At 36.3% G+C, this 17,073-nt stretch overlaps 1 protein-coding gene across 2 annotated transcripts in view; it reads right to left on the reverse strand.

Moving 5' to 3' along the window:
* Nucleotides 1-5,800: 5,800 nt before the first annotated feature.
* The window catches only part of LOC140145819 (exocyst complex component 5-like), a 53,481-nt gene continuing 42,208 nt past the window's right edge, over nt 5,801-17,073 (reverse strand). The window contains exons 16-20 of one of the 2 annotated variants that reach the window (XM_072167497.1): nt 16,873-16,981; nt 14,742-14,898; nt 10,487-10,545; nt 9,001-9,102; nt 5,801-6,471 (exon numbers count right to left, since the gene is read on the reverse strand). In XM_072167497.1, coding sequence (XP_072023598.1) covers nt 6,385-6,471; nt 9,001-9,102; nt 10,487-10,545; nt 14,742-14,898; nt 16,873-16,981 — 514 coding nt within the window. In that variant the 3' untranslated portion in view covers nt 5,801-6,384. The remainder of the gene's footprint in view (nt 6,472-9,000; nt 9,103-10,486; nt 10,546-14,741; nt 14,899-16,872; nt 16,982-17,073) is intronic. The other variant, XM_072167499.1, reaches the window with a different exon arrangement.

The raw sequence follows: 17,073 nt of genomic DNA on the forward strand, positions 1-17,073 counted from the left end.
ATATGGGCGTGGGAGAGTAAAGGTGAGAGGGATGAGAGCGGGGGTGTGCGTGATTTGATTTGATTTACCTTTGTACATATGATTGTAAATAGTTTTGATTGTAATTATTGTAATATAGACCTATATAAATAAGTTTGATCTTGTGTACATGTGTGTGAGGGTATATTATGTGTGATATGAATGGGGTGAGTAAGGGTGAGAGGGATGAGAGCGTGGGGGTGTGCGTGAGTGGGTTGTGTATCTTTTATACATTGTACATTATTTAATATTTATATTGATTACTATGAGTTATTGTAATTGTTATTGTTTGAAATGTATTTTTTGTCTTTTATATGAACGCACCGCCAATTTAAGCGTGTGCCACTGATTCAAAAGCGTCTGTTCAAATTAATAAATAAAATAAAATAAATACGCCATTCTGTATCAATGCACGATGTTATGAGTCCCGCCTATTACGAGCTGATCAGAGTATAATGACCCATCGGACTAAATATATTTGAAGAGCCCCAAAACATCAATTTATCTACCCTGTATTTACAAGCATTCAGTAGTAACCGGTTAAACTTCAATTCACCAGTCAGTTGTACACTCATTTTCACACTGTCAATAACTCATGTGGAACTCTTTAGTATACTGAAGAATCCACAACAAAGTTCATATCACTGTCAAAAAGGTTGATCAGCTGTCCCAGGTTCCAACATGCTTGCCCTGATTACCGAGTGGTTGATCAATTGATACAAAAAACCAATTATTTATTGAGTTACTATGGAGATATCGAAATCACAAAGAGGGCGCTAGCACAGTTTATTAGAATTGGCACTAACAATACTATTTCAGGTAAAAACATATTAGGTTGTTTCTGTCTTGCCTAATAAAACTGCAGGAAATATAAAATAAATGCTGCTATTTTTAAGATTGTTGTAAAGTTGGGTACAGCTCATTATTTTTAACCCACCCTGTAGATATAATCATTGTTTTTAAAACACAAGTACATCAGATACAAATGTTTGCATTACAGTAAGTTATATTTATTTTTCAAATAAAATACACAATATATAAAATAATAATGATTATGATATATAGAAATGCATTGTTTCTAAAATCAGGGAATTCTATCTAGTGATAAAATAAAACATAATTGGGCTATTCCAGTTGAAACCCATTACGCCCCCTATGGAAGACATGACTTTAATCTCCCACACAGGGAGTGTAGATTCCAAATGGAGTGACTCATTCAGGTCTACAGCCCTTTTTGAAATGTACACTCCCTGTGTGGGAGATTAAGGTTATGTCTTCCATAGGGGTGTATGGATTTCAACCAAAATAGCCCATTCTGACACAATCAAGGAAAAGAAGTCTAACTTCAAAAATAATAAATTTTGAGTTTATTAGACCAAGTTATAGGCAATTTATCAGTTGCTGAAAACAACTAGAAGTAAAAGAATTTAAGTATGCTTTTTGTTAGTTCCTCAAAATCAATATTAAATAGACATTGGGCTATTCCATTTAAAATCCATACATTCGTAAAGAAGACTTGGCTTGAGTATGTATTTCAAATTGAGCTGCATGAACGAGTGATTCGATTCCATATGAAGTCTACACTCTGTGTGGGAGATTAAGAATAGATCATGTCTTCCATAGGGGTATACGGATTTCAAATGGAATAGCCCATAGACCTTTCCCCTCTCACCATGTCACATGTCAGACGCTAGTAGTTTACTGTCAACGACACATTTTGTCCAGTCACGTCACTATGTTCAAATGGGATTACATAGAATAACTACCGTATACATTCCAATAAGAGCCCAAGGCGCTTAAGAAAGTCATTTTGGGTGTTGTCTTTACTTAGTTTTTCGTAAGGGGCGTTTATTAGAGACAAATTTATGTACATTATAAAAGGGTCCTGAGACGTTCTAGTAGCTTTTCTGATGCAGAAAATGTATTGTAAGTTTACACAGGACTTGTGGTTTTCCAGCTATTTCACTGTATCGACGTCTATCTGCCACTTCAACATTAATGGTACCCTTTAGCAAATTGAAATACCCTTGGTGGGCGCTTATTGAGGTATGGGCGCTTATTGGAACGAATACAGTACATTGACATGAAACGGCATATAGACAAATGCTCCCTTACAGATTACTATGCACAAACCATCCCTTAAGTCAGTGGTGTAGCCAAAGGGGAGGGGTATGACGGTGGGTCAGCTTTCCCCATGGGACATCTTGCTTCCCCTTAGCAATGCTGGCCACCATAAACCATCCCTAAAATCAGTGGTGTAGCTAAGGGGGAGTGGGAAAGGACGGTGGAACAGCTTTCCCCATGGGACATCTTGCTTCCCCTTTGCAATGCTGGCTACCACGAACCATCCCTATACTAGCTCGCACCATATTCGTCATTCCACAAAGAGTAAACAGATGATTAAAACAAAACAAAGATTGATTTTCAAATTTTCAGTTTCTTCTGTATTTTGTAGTATCAAAACCAGCTGAAACAAAGGTATACATTATACAGTTACCGTTTAAACAATTATTTTGTGGAATCTGAAGTGACAGATGATAAAAACGATAAGAAAATATGCAGTTTGATGTTTTCACATTGCATGCGTGTGTTGAACGCACATGTTGGTTGTTTACATCTGAGACCTAATATTGATTAAGTGACGTCACAGGGAAAAAGGTCTACATAAACACTGAACACACGAATCACTGTGAAATTCTGTTAAAATATGTACCATAAACTTAATTAATTTACACCAATTTTAACAACATTGTACATGAATGCAAAACAACTGGTTGTGTAAATGTTGCCAAATAAAAAAAGAAATCTAATTTTATTCATTTTTTGAGCACACAATCATATATATATATAGTCAATTATAACCAGTGGTGACTATGACTTGAGTCATGCAACCCATTATGGGCACATTGGATTGACTGATCTCAATCTCATATGACAAGTTTCTAGCTATATGGAGCATGCATTCTTTATATTAGCCTCATTGTTGTGTTGCCCATAAGTGGAATTTCAAAGGGGCTGGTCTTTAACCCCATGACACTACTGGCCAAATTACTAAGAACTATTTTGATTGGTTACAAAGAGGACTATCATGTTTAATTTGAGCCAATCAAAGATATGGCAAGAGTCATTAGGGCTGATGTGATTTAAGCTTATAATTGCCGAGAGATCTAAAAGCTCAAAGTTGATTGGTTACTCAGATGATAGTATCATGTAATTTACCAATCAGGGGCACTGTAAGAACTGCAGTAGTGCACATGAGGTTAAAAACAAACAAACATAATTGATCAGTTTTTGCATATTTTAACTTTCCCCACAAACCTCCCATTGGCTATTCCATTTAAAACTCACACCCTTGTCTCAATTCCAGTTGCACCTTAAATTCAAACCAGCTGGAAGGTTTTGTCAGTCTTATGCTAAATTTCAGCTGAAAATTGTGGAAATTTATATAAATTTTACACAATTTGGCCCCCCCCCATGTGAAAATTTTGCATAGAATTCAAAACTGTCCACACTTTTTCTATATTTTGGCTGAATCTGGAATTAGAAAATGGCTGAATTTGTTTGGAATTACAAAGTCTTCCTCAGTGGGGGTGTGTATTTTAAATGGATTAACCTCATGAGAACTACCTGCCGATTGGCCAAAATGAATATTGTGTCCAATTTTGAACCAATCAAGGAGGGTATTATTAAGATCTGCAAATGCAAGTTTGACCATAAATAGCCTAGTCATAATTGGTAATTGAAATGAGCGTTTCAAGTTATCAATCAATCAGAAATGCTGTACGATGACCAGTAGTGTCCAGGGGGTTAACCCATTTCACCATGGGTCAGTAACTGGGGGCAACACATCAACTTACAGCTGTGTTGTTTTTTCCTATAAAAGGCAAATTAAATGGACATAATTTCTTTGTTTTTATGGTTATCATGGTCACACATGATATATGGACTGTGAAATAATTACCTGTTTCAGAGGAAGGGTGATTTCCAAGTGTACCATTCCTTCAAGCCAGTTATCCAATCCCACCAACTGCATATCAAACCCGCTTTAGAACCAAAGTTATGTGCCATTTAAAATGTTGTGTCAACTTTTCACAACCTTGGTTTGCAATTGATCCTAAGCATGGATCCACCATATTGCTTCCAAAACTAGTTCTCCATGCAAACACATGCGCAGAAGACCATTGGTTTTTGCACTTTTCTTACACTTATGGAACTTGCAAAATGTTGTCACATAGCATATGCGGTAGTTATAGCATGCATATGAAAGGCATACAAACAAAACATGCACTTTTCAAATAGAACCTCATTTTGAGGTGACTGTGCAAAGGTCAAATGTCTCAATAGTATCATTTGGGAGGGGGTCATAACTTTTTCCCCTTGGAATTTTTTTCTGGTATAGCTCTGCTTGTCATCTCCTTCTTCAGATAATTATTACACTCCCTATGTATTGCACATAATTATAATTACATTATCTTATTTACAAGCCAATTTACAGTACAGTAAATTACTTACTAAGTATATTAAGCTATTCCATTTAAAATCCTCACACCCCCTGTGGAAGATTTCACTGTCATCTCAATTTCTGTTGCATCTTATGTTCAGTGAACCTGAAAATTTGAGCTAATTTTGTTTTAAATTCCAGTTGAAAATTGTTGAAATTTATTATAAAATCCAGTTGAATAAAAAATGCACAGCTTGTAATCGGCAGGCCTTATAACATCGCGGATTATTATCAATATATTTTATTTGGAGAATTGTCATGACATATTGCCAGAAGTATTAAAAATAATTATTTGAAGTCATATACTTTTTTTAACACGCAGAATATAGACCAGGCAGATCAACTATATCACTCTCAACGTAGGTCTGCTTTTCGGCGTAGTGGTAAAAGCCTCATAATTCCCGCCGATTGCGAGCTGATCAAAGTATATAATTAGACCATTTTGTTTGGAATTCCAAAATTGTCTACAGATTTACCACTTTTGATGGATGAAAATGGTTGAATCTGGTTGAATCTAAACTGTTTAATTTGGTTGGAATTCCAAAATCTTCCACAACGGGTGGGTTTCTAATGGAATAGCCCATTTGCGATTTCATTGAACAATTTAAATAACACTCTTTTGGAGCACAGTAATAATTTCATTTGAATGTGGGTGAGCAAAAATACCGGCCAATCGGATTGAGTTGGATTCACTTCCGCAGGAGAGACGTGCACCTTGGTCATGCAGTGTACGCGGGTATTCGCCATGTTTATTCAAATGAAATTTTTACTATAGTTTACTTATTTTGCTCTAGTGATAAAGAGCCATTGTTCATTTTGCCAATGCTTTCTTTATAACAGGAATACCAGTTACATAAAAACTTCAAAAATTGAAATTCGTCACTACATGGAAATGATCCCAAAAACGAACATGACACTTCAGTTTTCTTTATATTTTGTCAATATTTTAATAAAGGATATTCTCATGATTAACAACCATTAAAGGGGCATTTCGTGATCCACAGCCTCATCACCCCACTTTTCTCAAAAAAGTTGAGATTTTTATATCACTGGAAACCTCTGGCTACATAATGTTTATGTACAAAATATTTCTTGCAGATTAATTCGTTTTGCAAAGATATCGTGAAATTTGAATTTCGTTCTGGTGCACCAGAACGAAATTACAACGCATTGTCTATGAAGCAGTGTAATACACATAATCATGCATAACTCGAGAACGGAAAACCGGAAACAACAGAATTTTTTTTTTAATGATACGGTGATCAAAAAAAAATAAAAAATGACATAAATAGAGGATGCTAGGATCACAAAATACTCCTTTAAGTGACATCAGCAAATGTTACAGAATTTTTGGTCCTCAACGAATCTCTGAATATGGCTATAACATGGTATTTTATGTAACAAGCCGCAGGTCAACCAATTTTTGGTACAAAGCCATATAGCCAATATACATACACTTTACTTCTTTTATTTGAAACTCAGTGCTATTAAATATTGTCATTGTACCTAGCTTACAAATGGCTATACGGATATGTGTTGCTAAAATGGGTCTCACTTTCAGCCTCCTGGTTTAAGGAAGGCCCCTTGAATTTGTGAAACATTGGTATAGAGATGGGTCATTATTTTCAACATTATCTCTAATTTGTAAGGAATTTTGACTCAATTTTGGGATCTTGAGCCAAAATCTACCAAAACATACAAAAATGTTGAAAAAAAAATGGTCAAATTTGGTCATTGGGTATAAATACAAATATAATGGGTGCCACTTCTAGACTCTCACAAGCACATCCCTACCCCTTTTCCAGTGGCACATCCTGACCCAAACCAAACTTGAGCACTTCACATAGATGGAGATGATGGCAACACTATCTTAACAGATGTCCAATCTTGGCTGTCTTGAAGTCTGTACGTAACTGTACAAATGACATCACAACATTCTTGTCTAGTCCACCCTGAAAATGAAAGAAATATTATGGAAGCATGATGACTATTGAATCAAAATCATAACTTTTGTGAATCACAACATACATGTGTCCCAATCAAATTACTTGCTATAGTTTGTCAGCTTGTAATCAGCAGGGCCTTGTAACATTGTGGATTAATATCATAAACAAATAGGGCTATGCATATCTTTTTACATTTTTACATTTTGTAAAATATTTTTTGACTTATTTTAAAAAGTATTAGGGGGAACTCAGAAGTTGTGCACAGTGTATATGTGACCCATCACATCGAAACACTGCAGTTGTGGGAAACCCACATTTAAAGATAATAAAGAAAAAGTACCCTGAAAAATAAAGAAAATAATAGGGAATTTGAATCCAATTTGTCACATAAAATCACCATTCAACATACGACATCAATGGAAGAGGTGTCATTTTAAAGCTTAAAAGCTCTCCTTTAGTCTGGTAAAGAAACCTACAAGTTCATTTTTGACGACAACTGTCGTGTTTCGATGTGTTGGGTCACATATACACTGTGCACAACTTCTGAGTTCCCCCTAATACTTTTTAAAATAAGTCAAAAAATATTTTACAAAATGTAAAAATGTAAAAAGATATGCATAGCCCTATTTGTTTTACCCCTGTGGACCAATGTTTAGCGTCACACATCATTGCGTTCAGTCACAATGGCTAATTATGTAAGAAAAGAGGCTGTTTTAAAAGTTGCACCTGAGCCCATAGCAGTCATGTTTTCTTTAATAAAAACATTAATAGGCCTGGCCTGCTGTATGTTTTAGAGTTGACTCCTATGGACTCAGATGCAACTTTTAATACTGTTTAAAACGGTCTCTTTTTTTACATAATGAACCATTGTGACTGAACGCAATGACGTGTGACGCTATAATTTGTTCCATACATGTAAAACAAATAAGCCTACACATGTCTTTTTACAAGTTTGCATTTCATCAAATATTTTTTGATTTATTTCAAAAAGTATTTAGGGGGAACTTAAGTTGTGCACCCTGTATTTTTATTTTGAGAACGGTCTTGTGACAACTCGCCAGAAATATCACAAATTATTATTTAAGTCCTATACTTTGTCTATACTTTATTTAACACGCTCAATATAGACCAGACAGGTCAACAAAGTCACTCTTAACCTGGGTCTACTTTTCGGCATAGTGGTCAAAACCTAACAATTCCCGCCAATTACGAGCTGATAGAACTATAGATGACATATGCACACAGGCTCAAAACTGATTGCTTCCACATATGTGACGTAGCAAAAGATTACAGGGTACAATGGCATCCTTTGCACCAAAATATTTCATGCACATGCAACTACTGTGCCATGATTTCGTACTGCTGTATGTCCAGTTTAGCCTGTTTGGTCTTTTTGATGTGCGAAATGTAAGTTGTGATTAAAATTGTTTATTTCAACAAATTGCAGGTAATAAAATCTTGAGATTTGGTCTAGTGAGGACTTAAAAAGTAGTAATGATTATGAATTTGGCTAAGAATTTTGCATTAGTTATATGTCGGGCATTGTAAAACAACTTAAAAAGTTTGCTTTGAACCTCAGAATATCCCTCCAGGGTATGCCCCTCAGGATATTACTTGGTTCCAAAGGCAAAATGTTTAAATTTTTCACAATGCCCTCCAAATATTCCAAATAACTGATGAGCTTTTATTAACCTGTATAACTGCTGTTAAATTTTAAGCTGTCTTCGTCTGATGAAGAGCTTCGATGCAAAACATGATGAACACCAATCAGGAATTATATAATAGGAGCCGCTTGCACACAGTCAGTCAATGCTGTCAATTTTTAACAGCAGGTAGCAAAATGATAATCCGGATACTGACATTTATCACGTTTTGCATTTGTACTCTTCATCTACTCAATGGAATACTTGAAACAGTGGATGACATTTCTGGAAATAGAGTATAAGCAGATCTGATATTCTGCTTCAGACAATGGCTATTCTAACCCCATGACCACTACTGCTTTTCTTACAGAGCCACTGATAGGTTAATTACATGATATAATCATCTGAGCAACCAATCAAAATAGAGCTTTTTGATCTCTCAGTAATTTTAAGCTTAATCTCCATCAGTCCTACTGTCCATTCTTAATACATCTCTGATTGGCTCAATATGATATAGCCCTCTTTGTATACCAATCAAAATAGTTCTTAGAGACTAATAATTTGGCTGGTCGTGTCCATGGGGTTTAAGTTGCTACGATGTAATACTTTTTCTCGGATATGTGGGCTTGAAGCGTGCCGTGCTTAATACCTGTTGCCGCCCACTTCTTCAAGGATTTGAAAGAGTGCATGTACCCCTTACCCCAATGCAGACCAAAGAGAAAAAGTACATTGAAAGATATCAATAAAAGGTAACTTATACCAAAAGAAGTTGCCTGTATTTAGAACCTCAGTGATATATGCTTGTAAATATCACTACCTGCCAACCTATATTTCTTGCCTTAATATTTACAGCCTGGCATACACATAGTCCCTGGTACATAGTGAAACTTACCAACTGTTCCCCATTTACAACTTGTTTCAGGTTTTCTGGTACAACAACAAGAAGGTTACACAATGTATGCAGCATCTCAAAGAGTGTATTCACCATCGGCACCTGAAATGGAGAGAGACAGACACACACAGAGTGAGCGACAGAGAAACCCCACATATCATAAAACTTCCACATTTGTATTTTTGTAAGTTTGAATTTGAGACATTTAGCTGGCATTCCTCCCCAGCAGCACATTTTCTATATCAAATAGTGGAAACGTACCCATAAACTCCAAAATAACCCTTTCTACAACTTTTCAAAGAGAATTACAGTAAGTTTGAAGGTTTTAACTGGTCCATTTTTATGCATAATTTTGTTTTTCAACGATTGGTAATAGCATATACACCTTTTGACCTGGGAATTATATAAACTAAACCAAGTTGTACAAAATTTCTAGACTTCAGGTCACAGGGTCAAAGCCCTAAGACAGATTATTAGGATCAATTACTGGTCCATAAAATGATCACAATGGACTTCCAGAGGCCTTCAAACCATAGGGGACGAAATCAAAACCCCACCCGCAGTTGACCGGCGGTAAACCAAGTTCACTTGTTTAGAACAACAGAAACCAGCTCCAACCGGACGCAACTGGTCGGGTTTCAAAGAGGTATCATGCCTTAGCATGAAGTCTCAAAAAGCAGACTTCAGGTCACAGGGTCAAAGCCCTAAGACAGATTATTAGGATCAATTACTGGTCCATAAAATGATCACAATGGACTTCCAGAGGCCTTCAAACCATAGGGGACGAAATCAAAACCCCACCCGCAGTTGACCGGCGGTTACCGGCGGTAAACCGTGTTCACTTGTTTAGAACAATAGAAACCAGCTCCAACCGGACGCAACTGGTTGGGTTCCAAAGAGGTATCATGCCTTAGCATGAAGTCTCAAAAAGCACCCTAAACAAGTATTTGCAACCGAGGTCTGCAAATGCACACCTAAACAAGTATAATAAAGTGCAATTTACAAGTATTGGCATTAATTTTAGCCCCATTAGAAGCAAGTAAATAGGTCCATTTTTGACCCTAAAACCCTTTATAACACAGGCATGAGAATAGCATTTTTTTAAATAGCCTGACAAAGCTTGTGAAGTCAGGCTTAAAAAGGCCCAAAACGGGCTGAAAAAATGTGTAACTTTGGACAACAAAATAGCCCGAGTTCAGGATAAAGCCTGAAATATTTCAGGATAACAACTGGAAAAACACAAATCCTAACTACTAACCTTTAATGCCATGCTACACTTGTCTCAAAGGACCCTAAACACTGTGATTTATTGTGCAAGCCTATACCCTTCTTCTTACATTTCCTATACCCTATTCACGGTACTTACATACAGTGCCTGATCTTGAAAAAAAGATTCTTTTCACATGAATCTTTGGTCACCCATGATACCCCCTGGTCAATGACCAGTGCCCCCCCCCCTGGAGCTGGGGGCTAGGGCGCAACCTACCTTTAATGTCTTCACTAATCTTCTATATTCATTGACATCACAAATAACAAGCATAGCACCTGCAAAGGAAGAAGCAAGGTCAAATTTAATCATTATTATGAATCTTCCTTCCTATACTTTGTACAGAGTTGAAGAGTCCAATATAATCAACACTTGGACTCAAAACTTGGACTGTGTTGGATAGGCTCACTTTTTCCCAAAAAAATTTGTTTTGTACAATTTTTTGACCAAAACTCATTTTTGACTTGCTCATTTTTGACCAAAAATCACATTTTTGATCAAAATCACATTTTGATCAAAAATCACATTTTTGATTAAAAATCATATTTTTGACCAAAAATCACATTTTTCAACAACAATCACATATTCCTTATTCAAACCAATTCAATGCATGACCTCGGAGTTACCTGCATGACTTTGGTGGGCTATTATGAATTACAGTTACGGTTGCACATGCAGGTACATCTTTTGAAAGTCCTACGCCTCGTGAAATAGAAAAGTCAAAATTTGACCTCATGATATATTTTGTATTATATCACTCATACATAAATTCTAGACAGTTCATTGGTTGATTACCATTTATCATTTTTACTATCACCCTCTCCGTGTGATAGTCTTTACCATCATATGCTCTGTCAGAGTGCGCCTGCGCCAAGCCGGCGCTGACTCTTGGACTCGCCGATGATTTAGTTATGGGGTGAACCCCAAAATGTGAAGTATATCACGGCAAAACATGGTGTTATGTTGATGACAAAATGTATTTCCTACTTTAAATAGTATTTAGTAAGGGAATTTATGCATGAGTGATATAAAACAAATATTAACTGTCTTAAATTTGTGTAATGGTGGAAATATAATCACTCGGTGAAAGATGTATTGTTCCATTCCACTCGCCCGGCTCGTGGAATGGAACAATCCATCTTTCACCTTGTGATTATATTTCGACCATCACACTCATAGACAGTTAATATTTGTATACTATCACACTCCAGAGAAGATGAGAATTCTCATCTTCTCTGCACACTCATAGGCATGTAATATTTGTATACTAACATAATGGTGCTATGATTACCAAACCACACACATTTTGTTTTGGGGGCCCATTTTACAGCATTCAATTTTTTAATTTGAGAAATTAAATTTTCAAGCAAAAACTTACATTTTCAAGCAAAAAAAACCCGCCAGTTTTGAACAATCTTTTTCTGATACATTTTGTTTTACAAGCGATACAAAATCAATAAATCCTGTAAAAATCATTCCATAATTTTCAAATCTAACCTACTCTGCACTGATTTGACAATAATATATTATTTTGTGATTTGAGGTATAATGGGCTCTTCCATTTAAATTCCACAATCCCCCTGTGAAAGATTTTGGAAATATCTTCCATAGGGGGAGTATAAATTTCAAATGGAATTAACACATTAGCTAGCTCTATTTGAATTTCACACACCCTCTGTGAAAGATTCAACCTGAATCTAGGGTGAGTTTCAAAAAGAGTTGGTTAATGTGCTAATTCCTTTGAAATCCATACTCCCCCTGTGGAAGATATTTCCAAAATCTTCCCCAGGGGGAATGTAGATTTTAAATGGAGCAGCCCAATTTACCATAAATCCAGACTCTAAAAATATATATTTTTTAATGCATTTTGGTTTTCAGGCCACAATTTGTTTAGCCTTACATTGAGTTTTAATACAGATTTTGCAAATGTGAAATATTAAGATGGTGTAAAATTTTCTTTAGAATTGTGCTATTGAATAAATTGTTGAGCACCAAGCAGAAACACAGTGAATTTATGCTCACAATATGTGAAAAATAAGAGACATATAATGAAGGTGTTGACTCATATCACACAGTTGTAGTATGTACAATGGGTGTTTACTTGTGATGTCTGAGTTGGCTTATTGTTATTATGGTTAGTATTGTTCCACAGAAAGTGTAATGTACTATTAGTTATTTCCTTATTATTGTGAGCATGCTATCAAATTCAATGCAGCAATATCAGTCATACATATCCTTGACTTAGTTCTTTTCAAACTTCATATTTATCATTTCATTATTTTTTTAGCAATGAAGATGTTAGGAATTAACCCTTTTATGATAGAAAAATGGATCAACTTTTGTACTATTACTCTACAGAAGCCCGTGGGGGGTACTCAGTACAAATGACCATCGGGGCGTGCTGCAAATATGGGTACCATTTTCAGCCTTTTGGTATATCAATGACCCCTTTTTCAAAGCCTATTTTGGTATATGAATGGGTCCTTTTTTCAAAATTTTCTCAATTTTTTCGGAAAATATCCCAATTTTTCCTTAATCTAGCCAAAATTGTCAAAATTTTCCCAAAATTTTCCCAAAATTTTGGGAAAATTTGTAAAAACTTAGACTATTTGGGTTAGAGTCGGCCGGAAATTTTGACTTTTGGTATATCAATGGGTCCAAATTTCTTAAAAAATTGGTATATTTGAAAGTGGACCCATAAATATTATTTATGGGTCCAGCGGCACGCCCCTACCAAAACCAAACTTGAGTACCCCCCTGGGACAGAAGCCTGAGGACTTGCAGCAAGTGTATAACCGAACCGTAACACATACGCACCCCACACCCCCGCACACACACATACATTGTACATCCACATACATACAGACATAATTAAGATTTATTAATTAGTACCCCCTTCAAACATGTTTAGAATGAAAATAATCTGACAAATCTAATTGGGTGATATCAGATTTATGTAAAAACGCTTAAATTTGGAGAAAATGATTCAGTTTTCTTGTCCAAAATATTGAAAAATTATATCAATATGAACTGAACATGCAGAAAATTACTGCTTTGGTAAAAAAGTGACATTGGAGAGCAAACAAACAACCCATACTCTCATATGCAAACATCCACAGTTTTTTTTCTACTACCGCACTTGTTTAATTCCAAACAATGTTAACCATACCATCCCAAATAATGGACAATTCGTCGTCCGTATTCCATAGTGGCGTATAGTGGGGTGCCACGAATAAACAACTTTTCGAGAAAATCGGGTTTGAAGAAATGCCAATTTAAAATCGAGTTGTGTAAATCAGACATTCATTATATTTTGTAAATGATGTGAAATTTCTGTAGTAAACTAAATAGATTTTATTGTTATATATTTTCAAAAGAAATAAATACATACTATTGCTGGCAAACTGACAATAAAACTATCGTCACTATGGAAAAGCGAACAAAGCGCAATACCCTAACCTTACGTTAACCGTGACGCCACCTCGGTCGCCGTGTAATCCCTATGGCGTTACTTTTTAAATCGTTAAGTATTCCATAGTGGCGTATAGGTCCGATCACAGCGACGTCACTATGACATACGATGTTTTTCATTTTTGCCGATATTTCATAATTATAAACTGTGTATAAAAAGTGGCGTATGGTCGATACGCCACTATGGAATCCAAAAAATGTCACTTTGTAACTATACGCCACATTTAATTAATTAATTACTAATTAATTACCTAATTATGACTGATGAGAACATCATTAAAAACATATGTGCCAATTTTCAAAAAAATGACCAAAAATCACTATACGCCACTATGGAATACAGCCGACGAATTGGACATGTGTTCATTTACTTCATTTTTTGGGTGCTATAAAAGCAGCAATGCTGATTGAATGTACATTTGTCCCTACACATATGTTTGGGCAGTGTCATGCAATGCACCCTCAAGAGTTTGCTAACTCAACCCCCCAAAGAAAATTTCAACCTCCCAACAAACCAACCCCTCAAAAAGAAAAAATAGTGTAAAATTGAAAATTGGCCCTTGTGCACAATTATCACAGTAACACAGCACTAAAACGTTGCCCACTGGGAATTTTTTTTTTTTTTTTTTTTCCCCCTCAGACAAATGACCCTGATATGGCACTGAACATGTAAAATACTTGGACTCCCAAAAAGGATTCTTACAAAGACCACACTGGACCTGCATCACAATGGGCCATTCCAGTTGAAATCCACACTACCCCTGTGGAAGATTTTGGAAATATCTTCCACAGGGGTAGTTCCATTCAAAACTCAGCCTCCATCTGTGGATGATTCAAGTTGAATCTTTTTGAGAGGGTGTATGAAATTCCAAATGGAGCTGTCAAATGTGCTAATTCCATTTAAAATTCATGCTCCCTCTATGGGACATGTTTCCAAAATCTTCCGCAGGGGGAGTGTGGATTTCAAATGGAATAGCCCAATACTGGGAATGTTAGTACTTACCTAGTGAGTTGTATTGAAACTGCTGGAGATGATCAAAGATAACTTTGTGAAAGCGTACTCCAAACTCCATCAGGACAGCATTGACATTCTTTCCATCCAAGCAACTTTTGATGGTGTCCACTTGCTTTTCTACAAATGGAATAACCTTGGCACAGGCCTGAAATTGAAGCCGAATACAACACTGAGTATCATAACTACATTGTGGCATACTTTAAAGCAATAATATACTATTTATACTAGACACAGCTTATAGTTGCTCTGGGCTTGTCTTGTTTGCTACCTTTCAACTTGCCTTCAGTTTTTGTCTTGTACTTGTTTTTCAACTACAGCATGTAGTTTTCGTTGTTTAATTTAATATTTTGTTGTCTGTCCCTGAAGAAGAGCAGTTTATCTGCTCGAAACGTCGGTTGATTTTAGTGTCTGCTAGGTTTTGTTTGTCTACTATGTGCCGTGCACAGTGATTTTCATCACTCCAGTGTACTTTTGTACTGTTTTCCTGACACCTCCGTGGGTTCTGGAATTGGCAATTTTTGGCCATTAAACTTTGGCACTCGGCACCTAACTTTGCCTGTTTTTACGTCTACATTGGTTGTTTGGTTTTTGTCTACTTGTGTGCTCAGTGATTTTCATCACTTGTTCTAGTACACTTTTTCTTCTAATGCCTATTTTGTTCCCCCCTACGTACTGTCTAGTCTGTATTTTACTTGTTCCCCACGTCAAGTTGGTGTACCTTGCTTTTTTTCTTTCCAGTATGCTATTTCTGTCAAATTTTAATTTTGTTATTCTTTGCCAAAAATGCTGAATAAAATTAGAAACAACTGTCATTTTTCTGGACGTTTTAAGCCAAAATAAGGAGGTAAAATGAAATAAACCCACTTATTACTATCTTGGCCCTTTATCTGCAGTGTTTTTGTGCTGATTTCATGACTCATTAAGACATACATTTGAAATTGTTCTTTTGTCCTACAAGCATAATGAATTTAGCTGATTCCAATAAGGTGTAAAGTTGGGACATGTTTAAACATACATATCAGCAGTCAAGTTAGCTCAATCGATAAGGCGTTCGACTATGGTGAGAGGTTGCGGGTTTGAACCCTGGCTGTGCCTATACGCTCACATGGAAAAATTGAGTTAGCTTGAAATTCCCTTGGACAAGGAACTCGCTGCTAATTTGTCTCGTTGTAACCCGTACGAAACTTGGGGAGCTGATCCTGGTTGCGATGGTTATTTGTGGAATGTCTAGGGTGTGCGCTCTTGAAGCAGCAAAGTCCCTGAATTGTTGTTTAATGGTTTGTGGAATGATGTGGGGCCGTAGTGGTCAGCGACAACCTGTAAAGTGTGCTGAGGCTTGTGGATCAACGTCTAGGCGTTGTGCCAAAGCGTAGCGCACTATAAATCACTCATGGTTTTTTTGGGTTTTTTTTCATATAACAATTATGCCCAAAAAAATCAGGTATGAAAAAATTAAATAAATTAAATTGAAAAGATTTTATATTATAGCTTTGAAGCAATATAGGAAGATTATTTCCCCCACAAAAAGTTATTTTTAACTAAACGATACATGTCATTTTAAATTTGAAAAGAAAAATTGAGGTAAAATGAAATAAAATTGTCATTTCATTCCAGCACCTAGATCATGAATGGGCTATTTAAGATGAAATCCATACACACCCTATGGAAGACATAACATTAATCTCCCACACAGGGGATGTAGATAGGTAATTCAGGTAACACCATTTGAAATTCATGCTCCCTGTAAAGGTAATGTCTTCAAAAGGGGTGTATGGATTTCAACTGGGGTAACCTCATGAATGGGTGACCCCATTTGAAATTCACACTCCCTGTGTGGAAAATTTAAGGTCATGTCTTCCATAGGGGGTGTAATATGGATATTATGAATATAGCCCAATGTGTGTATTGGCGAAGCTTAGCTTTGTGTAAGTACTCGCTTTCAGCAAGTTGGTGACATCGAAACTTTGAAGCAGATGTTTCATGCACATATCTATGCGGCATCTTTAAATCTGTAAGGCAGTGCTTTAAGTAAAAGCGTGATTCGAAGCTGCGTCCAATGAGACCGTACTGATGTCACTGACTCGCTGATAGTATAAGTTGTCTTTAATACAAGGCTTACAGGAGAGTAAAGTTCTATTGGGCCACTCTCAGAATCTCGCTTGAAGTCCGTCTTCTTCTGCTCTACTGCCAGCACATGCTTTATCCAGCCACATATTGTTGATAATGTTCTGCAAAAAGATAAATGTGACGTGTCATGTCAAAAGGAGACACTTTTGGGCAGAATCATAAATAGAGAAATAGCCAAAAATCTGCCCGGGGG

This window comes from Amphiura filiformis, chromosome 2, assembly GCF_039555335.1.
Source record: "Amphiura filiformis chromosome 2, Afil_fr2py, whole genome shotgun sequence".
Classification (NCBI taxonomy): domain Eukaryota; kingdom Metazoa; phylum Echinodermata; class Ophiuroidea; order Amphilepidida; family Amphiuridae; genus Amphiura; species Amphiura filiformis.